The sequence below is a fragment of the Eretmochelys imbricata genome, chromosome 11 (assembly GCF_965152235.1).
Source record: "Eretmochelys imbricata isolate rEreImb1 chromosome 11, rEreImb1.hap1, whole genome shotgun sequence".
Lineage (NCBI taxonomy): Eukaryota > Metazoa > Chordata > Testudines > Cheloniidae > Eretmochelys > Eretmochelys imbricata.
In genome coordinates, this window is record NC_135582.1 from 56,274,192 (window position 1) to 56,287,081 (window position 12,890).

Consider the following 12,890-nt stretch of genomic DNA (forward strand, 5'->3'; position numbering starts at 1 on the left):
TCGGGGCAGTGGCAGGGGAGGTCACCGCAGGCAGGGGGAGTAAGCGGGTCGGGGCAGTGGCAGGGGGGCTCACCGCAGGCAGGGGGAGTAAGCAGGTCGGGGCAGTGGCAGGGGGGCTCACCGCGGGCAGGGGGAGTAAGCGGGTCGGGGCAGTGGCAGGGGAGGTCACCGCAGGCAGAGGGAGTAAGCGGGTCGGGGCAGTGGCAGGGGGGCTCACCGCGGGCAGAGGGAGTAAGCAGGTCGGGACAGTGGCAGGGGGGCTCACCGCGGGCAGAGGGAGTAAGCGGGTCGGGACAGTGGCAGGGGAGGTCACCGCGGGCAGGGGGAGTAAGCGGGTCGGGGCAGTGGCAGGGGGGCTCACCGCAGGCAGAGGGGGTAAGCGGGTCGGGGCAGTGGCAGGGGAGGTCACCGCGGGCAGGGGGAGTAAGCGGGTCGGGGCAGTGGCAGGGGGGCTCACCGCAGGCAGGGGGAGTAAGCGGGTCGGGGCAGTGGCAGGGGGGCTCACCGCGGGCAGGGGGAGTAAGCGGGTCGGGGCAGTGGCAGGGGAGGTCACCGCAGGCAGAGGGAGTAAGCGGGTCGGGGCAGTGGCAGGGGGGCTCACCGCGGGCAGAGGGAGTAAGCGGGTCGGGACAGTGGCAGGGGGGCTCACCGCGGGCAGAGGGAGTAAGCGGGTCGGGACAGTGGCAGGGGAGGTCACCGCGGGCAGGGGGAGTAAGCGGGTCGGGGCAGTGGCAGGGGAGGTCACCGCAGGCAGAGGGAGTAAGCGGGTCGGGGCAGTGGCAGGGGAGGTCACCGCAGGCAGGGGGAGTAAGCGGGTCGGGGCAGTGGCAGGGGAGGTCACCGCAGGCAGAGGGAGTAAGCGGGTCGGGACAGTGGCAGGGGGGCTCACCGCAGGCAGAGGGAGTAAGCGGGTCGGGGCAGTGGCAGGGGAGGTCACCGCAGGCAGGGGGAGTAAGCGGGTCGGGGCAGTGGCAGGGGGGCTCACCGCAGGCAGAGGGGGTAAGCGGGTCGGGGCAGTGGCAGGGGAGGTCACCGCAGGCAGGGGGAGTAAGCGGGTCGGGGCAGTGGCAGGGGGGCTCACCGCAGGCAGGGGGAGTAAGCGGGTCGGGGCAGTGGCAGGGGGGCTCACCGCGGGCAGGGGGAGTAAGCGGGTCGGGGCAGTGGCAGGGGAGGTCACCGCAGGCAGAGGGAGTAAGCGGGTCGGGGCAGTGGCAGGGGGGCTCACCGCTGGCAGAGGGAGTAAGCGGGTCGGGACAGTGGCAGGGGGGCTCACCGCGGGCAGAGGGAGTAAGCGGGTCGGGACAGTGGCAGGGGAGGTCACCGCGGGCAGGGGGAGTAAGCGGGTCGGGGCAGTGGCAGGGGGGCTCACCGCAGGCAGAGGGGGTAAGCGGGTCGGGGCAGTGGCAGGGGAGGTCACCGCAGGCAGGGGGAGTAAGCGGGTCGGGGCAGTGGCAGGGGAGGTCACCGCAGGCAGAGGGAGTAAGCGGGTCGGGACAGTGGCAGGGGAGGTCACCGCAGGCAGAGGGAGTAAGCAGGTCGGGGCAGTGGCAGGGGGGCTCACCGCAGGCAGGGGGAGTAAGCGGGTCGGGGCAGTGGCAGGGGGGCTCACCGCGGGCAGGGGGAGTAAGCGGGTCGGGGCAGTGGCAGGGGAGGTCACCGCGGGCAGAGGGAGTAAGCGGTTCGGGACAGTGGCAGGGGAGGTCACCGCGGGCAGAGGGAGTAAGCGGGTCGGGACAGTGGCAGGGGAGGTCACCGCAGGCAGAGGGAGTAAGCGGGTCGGGGCAGTGGCAGGAGAGGTCACCGCGGGCAGGGGGAGTAAGCGGGTCGGGGCAGTGGCAGGGGAGGTCACCGCGGGCAGAGGGAGTAAGCGGGTCGGGACAGTGGCAGGGGGGCTCACCGCGGGCAGAGGGAGTAAGCGGGTCGGGGCAGTGGCAGGGGAGGTCACCGCGGGCAGGGGGAGTAAGCGGGTCGGGGCAGTGGCAGGGGAGGTCACCGCGGGCAGGGGGAGTAAGCGGGTCGGGGCAGTGGCAGGGGAGGTCACCGCGGGCAGGGGGAGTAAGCGGGTCGGGGCAGTGGCAGGGGAGGTCACCGCGGGCAGGGGGAGTAAGCGGGTCGGGGCAGTGGCAGGGGAGGTCACCGCGGGCAGGGGGAGTAAGCGGGTCGGGGCAGTGGCAGGGGAGGTCACCGCGGGCAGAGGGAGTAAGCGGGTCGGGGCAGTGGCAGGGGAGGTCACCGCGGGCAGAGGGAGTAAGCGGGTCGGGGCAGTGGCAGGGGAGGTCACCGCGGGCAGAGGGAGTAAGCGGGTCGGGGCAGTGGCAGGGGAGGTCACCGCGGGCAGGGGGAGTAAGCGGGTCGGGGCAGTGGCAGGGGAGGTCACCGCAGGCAGGGGGAGTAAGCGGGTCGGGGCAGTGGCAGGGGGGCTCACCGCAGGCAGAGGGAGTAAGCGGGTCGGGGCAGTGGCAGGGGGGCTCACCGCAGGCAGGGGGAGTAAGCGGGTCGGGGCAGTGGCAGGGGGGCTCACCGCAGGCAGAGGGAGTAAGCGGGTCGGGGCAGTGGCAGGGGAGGTCACCGCGGGCAGAGGGAGTAAGCGGGTCGGGGCAGTGGCAGGGGGGCTCACCGCGGGCAGAGGGAGTAAGCGGGTCGGGGCAGTGGCAGGGGAGGTCACCGCGGGCAGAGGGAGTAAGCGGGTCGGGGCAGTGGCAGGGGAGGTCACCGCGGGCAGGGGGAGTAAGCGGGTCGGGGCAGTGGCAGGGGAGGTCACCGCGGGCAGAGGGAGTAAGCGGGTCGGGGCAGTGGCAGGGGAGGTCACCGCAGGCAGGGGGAGTAAGCGGGTCGGGGCAGTGGCAGGGGAGGTCACCGCAGGCAGAGGGAGTAAGCGGGTCGGGGCAGTGGCAGGGGAGGTCACCGGGGGCAGAGGGGGTAAGCGGGTCGGGGCAGTGGCAGGGGGGCTCACCGCAGGCAGGGGGAGTAAGCGGGTCGGGGCAGTGGCAGGGGGGCTCACCGCAGGCAGAGGGAGTAAGCGGGTCGGGGCAGTGGCAGCGGGGCTCACCGCAGGCAGGGGGAGTAAGCGGGTCGGGGCAGTGGCAGGGGGGCTCACCCCAGGCAGGGGGAGTAAGCGGGTCGGGGCAGTGGCAGGGGAGGTCACCGCAGGCAGAGGGAGTAAGCGGGTCGGGGCAGTGGCAGGGGAGGTCACCCCAGGCAGAGGGAGTAAGCGGGTCGGGGCAGTGGCAGGGGAGGTCACCGCAGGCAGAGGGAGTAAGCGGGTCGGGGCAGTGGCAGGGGGGCTCACCGCAGGCAGGGGGAGTAAGCGGGTCGGGGCAGTGGCAGGGGGGCTCACCGCAGGCAGGGGGAGTAAGCGGGTCGGGACAGTGGCAGGGGGGCTCACCGCGGGCAGGGGGAGTAAGCGGGTCGGGGCAGTGGCAGGGGAGGTCACCGCAGGCAGGGGGAGTAAGCGGGTCGGGGCAGTGGCAGGGGAGGTCACCGCGGGCAGAGGGAGTAAGCGGGTCGGGACAGTGGCAGGGGGGCTCACCGCAGGCAGAGGGAGTAAGCGGGTCGGGGCAGTGGCAGGGGAGGTCACCGCGGGCAGAGGGAGTAAGCGGGTCGGGGCAGTGGCAGGGGGGCTCACCGCGGGCAGAGGGAGTAAGCGGGTCGGGGCAGTGGCAGGGGAGGTCACCGCGGGCAGAGGGAGTAAGCGGGTCGGGGCAGTGGCAGGGGAGGTCACCGCGGGCAGGGGGAGTAAGCGGGTCGGGGCAGTGGCAGGGGAGGTCACCGCGGGCAGGGGGAGTAAGCGGGTCGGGGCAGTGGCAGGGGAGGTCACCGCGGGCAGGGGGAGTAAGCGGGTCGGGGCAGTGGCAGGGGAGGTCACCGCGGGCAGGGGGAGTAAGCGGGTCGGGGCAGTGGCAGGGGGGCTCACCGCGGGCAGGGGGAGTAAGCGGGTCGGGGCAGTGGCAGGGGGGCTCACCGCGGGCAGAGGGAGTAAGCGGGTCGGGGCAGTGGCAGGGGGTCACTGTGGAAGGTAGCGGGAGGCCATGATGAGCTGGGGGAACCGCTGTAGCTGACACAGGAAGGTCAGTGCAGGATGGGGCAGGTCAGAGCCGGCGTGTCTCTGAGGGGGCGGGGGGCAGGGGAGGCCAGTGCAGGGCGGGCTGTTGCTTTTGGCGGTCGGGGAGAGCAGTACAGGTCGAGCGGTCACTGGGGGCTGAGGAGAAGGCAGTTGAGTGGGAGGGTCGCTGTAGCGGAGCAGGGGGTCATTGCCGGGGAGTGCAGGGCCGGTAGTTGCTGTGTGGGGCACGGGGACGTCAGTTGGGGCGGCGGTCAGCACCAGCCTGGGGGGTCGCTGTAGGGGGCATGGGGCATAGCGGGGGTGGAAGCCGCTGCACAGGCGTGGGGAGGTCGTCCCAAGACCCATCCCCCTCACCTGCTCGCTGCCCATGTCTGCAGCTCCTCCTGGGCCGGGGCCCCGCTCGCACGCACGCTCCTGCCAGCTCCCTTGGGGCCCAGTCGCCGGCGGGAGGAGGAGGAGGAGGGGCTGTTGTGTTGAAGGAAGCCCCGTTGCTTAGCAGCGGTTCGGGCCCAGGCTCCGCCTCCGCCGCGAGGCGCAGAGCGAATCCCAACGGTCCCCGCCGGCAGTGCGCGCGCCTGATTGGCCCGGAGCTTCGGAACGACCCTAGGAGGTGGCTGGCGTTAGGCCGTAACGTTAGCGCCCAGTGCCGGTAACCCCGCTCTAAGGCCTCCCAGCAGCCAGCGCGGCGCGGCCTTAGGGCCACCCCCAAACTCTGTGACAGCGGCTCGGGGTTGGGTATTTCGGTTGTTCGATACCTGCCTCAGACGCAGCCGTGCGCCTTCCTACCGGCCGCCGAGGCGTAAACAGCACCCGGGGTGGCTGCACCTGGAGCCAGCTGCTTGGGCAGCCCTGGGGTCAAGCACACTAGCCCCTGCAGAAGTCACGGTGGGTGGTCGTGGAAAGTCATGGAGCGTGAGAGGTCTCTGGCAGACACGGAGCCCTTCTGATGGGGAAGGAGACTAACGTAGGCGCCCAGGCAGACAGTGAAGAGTTCTGTGTCAGCTTGTCAGAAGTTGGTCCCCTAAAAGACGTAACTTCACCTAGCTTGGTTCACCTGTCAACAAGTATTGTTAATATTCCTGGTGAGATATCCACGTCCCTAACAGTCACAACAAAACAAAACGTTCTGGTGTTCTGCAACATTCAAAATAATTTTTTGTATTGATTTTGGAATGATTCCTAGAAAGTCAAAGAGAGCAAACTTAACACATTGACCTGTTAATTGCAGGCAACACCACGAGAGGAACAAAGATCGTATTTAAATAAGAAAACAGTTCTGTATAAGTTCTTATCGACACCTAATTTCCTTGATAATTGCATTAGCTTCTTTTGGCCACTGAGGGGTGTACGTTCAACATTAAAACTGAAATGCTCTGCTAAAGGAAAAACAGTATATTCAGGAATGAACACCAGAAACATGACAATGTACTCCTTTGCTACTGATTTATAGTTACAATTTTCATTGTCCCACACAACCACAATTCAAGCATTAACATGTGAAGAAGTGTTTTCTGCTTGGTAAACCTGGGGGTCTGGTCCTGCTTCCCCTGAAGGGGGTCTGGTCCTGCTTCCCCTGAAGTCAATGAAATGTTGTTATTGTCTTCATTGAGATTGAGGACAAAAGTGAGACCTTGTGCTGGATTATGCCCAGAAATTGCACCAATTTAACCAAATCTGGTACTAAATCAATACAGCTAACTCAATTCAACTCTTCTGTGTAGACACTCTTAAATCAGTTTGTATCCACACAAGGATTGCACCAATTGAACTAAATCAATTTAGAAACCAAATTTAGTTAAATTGGTGCAGTTTCTGTATGTAAGCTGAGACCATGTTTTGTTTTCATACACTCATAGACTTTAAGGTCAGAAGGGACCATTATGATAATCTAGTCTGACCTCCTGCACAGCATAGGTCACAGAATCTCACCCACCAACTCCTGTAACAAACCGCTTACTGAAATCCTCAAATTGTGGTTTAAGACTTCAAGGTGCAGAGAATTCTCCTGCAAGTGACCGGTGCCCCATGCTGCAGAGGAAGGCAAAAAACCCCCAGGGCCTCTGCCAATCTGCCCTGGAGGAAAAGTCCTTCCTGACCCCAAATATGGCAATCAGCTAAACCCTGAGCATATGGGCAAGACTCACCAGCCAGACACCCAGGAAAGAATTCTCTGTAGTAACTCAGATCCCACCGCATCTAACATCCATCACAGGCTATTGGGCATTTTCAACAGGATGACAAAATAGTTTTATATTAAACAACCACATACTAAAAGGAAACCAATTTCACATATGCTTGCTTTATATCATTTTTCTGATACTATAGTTTCTATAAAATCATTCTTTTGAACAGTGTGTGTGTTCTTGCTTATAGTGATATTAAGTGAAAGTTTCATCCTTAGAAATAGGATGAAATTGATTTTAATGGAGCTATGCTGATTTATATCAGCTTAAGATCTGGCCCATTCTTTTTTAAACAGCAAGGCCCAATCCTGTGAGTTCATGGCAGTCCCCAAGACTCAGTGAAGTCAGTGGGTGTTATAACTTGCAATATGAGTCACCAAATTAGACAGCTGCTTACCAAATTGATGCACAGGAGGATGGGGCTGAGAGCACTACTCAGTGTAAGACGTTCACTTGACTTTCAGCCTTGTACGTCATATGCTTCAGATGCTCATGTTATTTATTTGATCATATTTTGGTTTTTATCAGGTAAGCAAAAAGCTATCACTATCTAAAGTGCTATGACTATCTAAAGTAATACTTCATCCTTTTATTTGTCCAATAAAACAGCTTGTCCTGTTTTATTAGTCAGTGACTTCCTAGTTACATAACTATATTTACATTATTGCTTGGGGCAACAGAAAAACTTTCCTTATTTGATCTGCCAGTTCTTTAGAAAAGTATGTTGTTACTATATCAGCAACCAGTTCTAATTTGACAAAAGGTTACAAGTGTGAAACAGAGCATACAGTTTGAACATTTCAATTAGTAGAAGGTTTTACATTAATAATTACAGTTACCATATTTATCCAGAAAGTGACCCTTTCTGCTCTTTCAATGATAAAGAATTTGTGGTCATGAGAGGAAGTCCCACTTGATAAGCTGTACCTGCAACTGAATGGCTCAATATAAAGGGGAGTGTGTAGAATTGCAAATTCAAGAAAGGCTCAGAGCTAGGCACTTAAACCTTTGTGGCTCTTACTACTACTTACGGTACCTAAATACAAAATTTAGATCCTCAAAAATCCCCACTCAGCTGCCACTTAATACACTAGTTGCCAACATTTCCTGGACACCTAAGTTTCTGCTAATAAAGTCACCTGGTGCCTAAATTTCTGCCAAAGTGCATGCACAAAACTGTCTTGAGCTGCTTGGTGCCCAGCTCCTGTCTAAGTCCTGGTGGCATTTACAAACTGTGCGTACCCTACCTATCTGACCTGCAGGTCCTAATCTGATAGATGTTCTCAGAGCATGCCTAATCCACAAAGAACACAGCTGAGGAGAAACAGCTGCTGTCATCCCAATACCCTAATGGTTAAAGCATTCACCAAGGATGTGGGAGACAGATTCAAATTCCCACTCTGCGTGATATGGAGCAGGGAGTTGATTCCACATTGCCCATCTTCCAGGTGAGTGCCCTAACCATTGGATATTCGGACACACACATCCCTGCCTGCTCCAAATATTGCCAATCTGTCATCCAGAAAATGTAGGAAGGGAAATCCGTAAAGCAGATTGGATTCAGCTATTGTGGAGCAAGGGTAGATCCTAAAGGTAGCAACATATATTAAGCACATTTCCATGTCTCCAATAATTCTCCTAAAGCATACAATCAAGCCAACATAAGTTGTAACGATTTTTATTTTCAGTGATCAGTAAATGCTCATTCAGCAAATTCATATTTATGGTTCAAAGAATCACAATGAAAAGCCATTAGGAGTCTCACCTAGTCATATTTTATGTAGTCCTTAATCTCAGGATCTGGAAAGCATTACAATTTTTTTCTATAAATAACTGTTCCTTTCACATTGTCCATAGGAATTTCCTCCTTTACACAGAAGTCCCTAAGAAGTTCAGATTAGGTTATGTTATTGTTTCCTACTCTTTTTCCCCCCTCCACACAGGTTTACTGATCTCAAAAATGCAGCTGCCTTGTCTGTCACTTGCAGAATGTTTGAATCAAATTCCTAAAGTGACAATTAAGTACTTTTAACTTAAACAGAACCTATATTAACTGAGTTAAAGAGTCTTGCCCAAGGCCATAGAAAGATTCAGTACCAAAAGTGGAAGTCTTTGGCTCCCAAGTCCTGAGCTTGGTCCACACCTCTCTTTTATGAGAAATCTAACAACCAAGCTGTTAAAAATAACTCAGCTAAATGCAAAACAAAAAACAGAACAACTTCATCACTCAATTAAATCTCTTATAAATAAGCGGGGTGGGAGGGAAGCCCCAGAGTAAAAACAATGAAAGGATGAGGGAAGAGCCTATACAATAAGAGTTTCTACTGCAGAATGTATGTTAAAAAACAAACCCTGCACGCCCCCCCCAACCCCAACACACACACACAAGGAAAAACAGAGTCCACCTTTAGCAGCCAAAGTACACATAGTATATATTGTAACCTATAAAAAGACTAGTTTAGATTAGAGGAATTCACTCCAAGTACAAAAGGGTAGGGTAGAGGGCAAGGTAGAAGATGGTTAGGGAGCAGAACAGAGGGAAATGGCAACATTTTGAAGACAGGAAAACTGAGCAGTGTTCCATTATTTGAAGACAGTTCTTACTGGTAGCTCTGCCTACTATTAAAGTTTAATGAAATAAGGTAGAAAACCTTATATTCATGTACATTTAAATTCACAGTAAAATTTAAAACAAATGCAAAAGTTACAGTTCCTAAACCATATTAGACATGTTTGGGACTTTAATAATAAACAACGAATATAAAGCTAGATTGTAGCTGGCCCTACTCGGGTTATATAAGAACCTTACATTTCTTTTGTGCCCTTTACACAGGAGTCTCATTGAAACTGAAAGGAATAAACTCCTAAGTCACTTAGAAACTTTAAAAAATGTACTCTATATCTCAGTTTCTCCTCCCAGGCTATTTTGTTTACCAAATTTCTCCCACCACCTTCTTGTTGTCTTATCTCTTTTAGAAATTTAAGTTGTAACTTCTTTGAGACAGAGACCTTTTATTTTTATTTATCTTTAAAATAATATGCACACCCACAGCTGTGCTTTGCAAATTAATAATATGGTCCTCTGATGCTAGTGCATCAGCTATATCTCAGGTGTCTGCAACACCCAATGAAGAGGGCAATTTTTGGTCTTGGATTTTGCTTTTTAAAAAAACAAACAAACAAACCTTATTTTCAGTTTTGTTCTTTGCTTCATTAGTTAGATAGTTTGCAGGCCAGTAGCACTACTGAGTTGGGAAAATTATGATGTTGAAAAACACACAAAGGGTGAGACTTCTTTTTTTTTTTAAAGTGACTAAGTCATTTGACTTTCAATGTGAATTGTGCTCCTAATCACTTAGATGCTTTTGCAAATCACACCCAAACTGCCTAGGGTTACAAAACAGATCGCTGCACCCACATCTCTACTTACCTTAGTGCACACGCTCTGCCCCTTTTGGAATTTCTTTACACTACATTCTTGTTCTTGAGAGATTTCAGCATAGCAGCTGTGTTAGTCTGTATTCGCAAAAAGAAAAGGAGTACTTGTGGCACCTTAGAGACTAACAAATTTATTTGAGCATAAGCTTTCCTGAGCTACAGCCCACTTCATCTGAGTAATTTCCAGAGGTTTTTTTTTTTTTTAAACATACTGGGCAAACTGACTATATTAACTAAAGTTAAAAATCAAAAGATTTGTGGGTACTTCAGAAAGAGACTCCAATTTGCCCAGTAAGGTAAGAGTCACTATTGTGTATGGCATGAAAATAGTTTAAGTGAATATACAAGCATTTTGGTAGCTGTTGTTCTAAATTATTATTTCTAGTCCCTAAATTTAAGTTTTCACATATTTAAAGTGATCTTTCACACAGTTGAAGTTTGTGTTTTTGGTTTTTTAATGCGGTTTACTCTACATTTAGATATTAAGGTAACTTTCATATGGTCTATTCTTTCAGATTACTGAGTGCACCTTTCAGGGTAGCAGCCGTGTTAGTCTGTATCCGCAAAAAGAAAAGGAGTACTTGTGGCACCTTAGAGACTAACACATTTATTTGAGCATAAGCTTTCGTGAGCTACACCTTGTGACATGCTGAGCTGCACCCTAAACTCCCTGACTTAAGTTGGAGTTGAAAGCACTTGGCACTTTGTCATATCAGATCCTTAGTGGGGGAGGGGGAAATGAAGTAGCCTTTCCACTTATTGAATCCATTCAGTGCAAGTTAATGTAGCAAGCTGAATTAAAATCAAATCATTTGGTAAGAACACTTCCATAATTGTAGCCCTCTAGCTACCCTTATGCCAGCAGTATGGTGCACATTCATTTATTCAATTAATTTTATCTCTGAGCTACATGTGCATATCCCATTAGAACTTTAGTTCACAATATGGTAGTCACAGCTGATTCACTGAGAGATTAATGGAACTATTAAAAATGAGGGTCAAGGATTTTTGCACAAATATGGGATCATTGTTACCAAAAGTCAAGTAAGGGATTTAATAATCTGAAGTTAACAGTTGAGTTGATTTATGTTAAAATAACAGGCATGACTTTTATATACATTGTGTACAGTATCATAACTCCAAAGTTCAATTAAATGAAGTTAGAATTTCAAACAGCCATTAAACTATCACTTTAAATCATAATACATGCAGGAAATTACATATGGAAAGGTTGGTGAGTTAGCGAATGGTAACCATGGTCTTTCAGTTCAAGGATTGTTTGCTCGTTTTATACAGCAAAGTAGGGAGATGATGAGATTAAAGTTGCATGCAATATTTATATACTGTATATAGAAACTTGGTAAAACTGAAAACTGAATGGATACATGAAATATGTTTGTTTTGCACAATCATATTTCTGGAAAATTGCTTTATAATGGTAGGAAGGACTATATATCACATAAGTAATTGCATCCTTATCTACAAAAGTCAAACCCTTTGCATACTTGCACAAACACTACAAATAAACTTCAAGAATTCTGAGAATAAGAGAATGCAATCAAAATCAAGTTATAGCAGTGACTCAGTGCAGTCATATTTTCCTTCCTCTACAAGAAGGGAGAGATACACTCACACTTTTGATAACAATGATCCCATATTTGTGCAAAAATCCTTGACCCTCATTTTTAATAGTTCCATTAATATCTCAGTGAATCAGCTGTGGCTTCTGTAGTACAATGTAGCCCTCCTAGTGTGTATTCACACTTTTGGAAATTTGGTGTCAGCAAACAGACTAGAACAGATCACTATGGAAGGGACATTTTTGAAAACTTAGGAGAGACTCATTTCAGATGGGAGCAATTTGATTTACATCAATTCAGTCTAGGGAGGGAAGGATGGGGAATGGCCCAATGTTTACTGCCATGGGTGAACTGTCAGATGATTTGGTGCCTGATTGTGAGAGATGCTGAACACCTGCATTTCTGACCAAAATCTATAGAAACTCTGCAGATTCAGCACTTTTGAAATCAGGCCCTTTATCTAGAAGTGAACATCACAGATGCAACATAGGACAGCAAGGGGGTTTATAAAGGGACAAAATAGAAGGTCTGCTTATCTAAATCATCAGCAGTATAGGGCAATAATCCAGCCAGCATTTTAATGCTGGTGATTTAGCCAAGTACACCATTAGATTTTACAGGGTTTTATTCTGACTTTGACGTATGCTACCACACTGGCTCTGCTGGGTCTCCAAAATAAAGGACAAAAATAGTCACTGTTGTTACTTTATCAGCTTCAGTAGAATTACACCAGCAATTAATTTTTGTGTATTTGTCCTCATACCAGATTTTTTTTTTAAAGCAGCTTTGTAAAAACATCTTTGAATTAATTCCCTCATATCCTTGCATCCATAAAGGCCATTAGCTCCTCTCTGCAGTAGAGCAGAATGAGAATTAGAAATAGTCCAAATGGCAAAGATGAGATGAGCCATACTAGAGGTTATAATTACAGTAAATCTCTAACACTACATAATGTTCACACACAAGAATATATGCAGCATAATGTGAAAAAGCTTTTAGCAGTATACATTTGGAATAGTTATATTACACAAGTGACTCACAGGCTAGTGAGCATGACTAGAGAATTGGTCAAATAATCATTCATGAGCTAGGGACTGGGCTTTGATATGGAAATTGAGTGTGTTTCAGTGTGTATGGGCACATATGAAATGTTCACTTGCAAAATGTAGGAGCATGGTACTGGATTTTAAGGTAAGTGCCATTAGTATGGTGCTTGAGATTTTCATGTCCGTTAGTAGTTTTCCTTACCAGGTGCTGTAGATTGAATCTCCCACTTCCTAACCTCTGTCAGAGTGCTCCACAGGAAGGAACTGGAAAGCTCAAGAGACTAGTTATGGGATATAGAACTTTCCATCTCTAAATTGTCAGCTCACATCCAGGCCAACTTTCCACAGATATAGAATTCTCTCCCAGAAGGTACTGAACAACTACAAATCACTACCTTCAGCACCATCCAAATCTCTCTTTACAACAGCATTTCTACAGTATACTCCTCCCACCCTCCCCAGCCATGCTAGTAAAGGAGAATAGGAAGAGAAGACATGGAAGCTTACTTATATAATTCTGTCAGGCATGCTGATACATGGTAATGTTCACTATAAAACTACCTAGAAAGTCTGTCCATGC

The 12,890-nt window shown here is 51.2% G+C and overlaps 1 protein-coding gene across 1 annotated transcript in view; it reads right to left on the minus strand.

Annotated features, from left to right (window-relative positions):
* DNAH7 (dynein axonemal heavy chain 7) overlaps window positions 1-4,475 on the minus strand; it is a 294,918-nt gene extending 290,443 nt beyond the window's left edge. Inside the window, exon 1 of the mRNA XM_077829629.1 lies at window positions 4,418-4,475. Coding sequence (XP_077685755.1) covers window positions 4,418-4,432 — 15 coding nt within the window. The 5' untranslated portion in view covers window positions 4,433-4,475. The remainder of the gene's footprint in view (window positions 1-4,417) is intronic.
* Window positions 4,476-12,890: the final 8,415 nt, after the last annotated feature.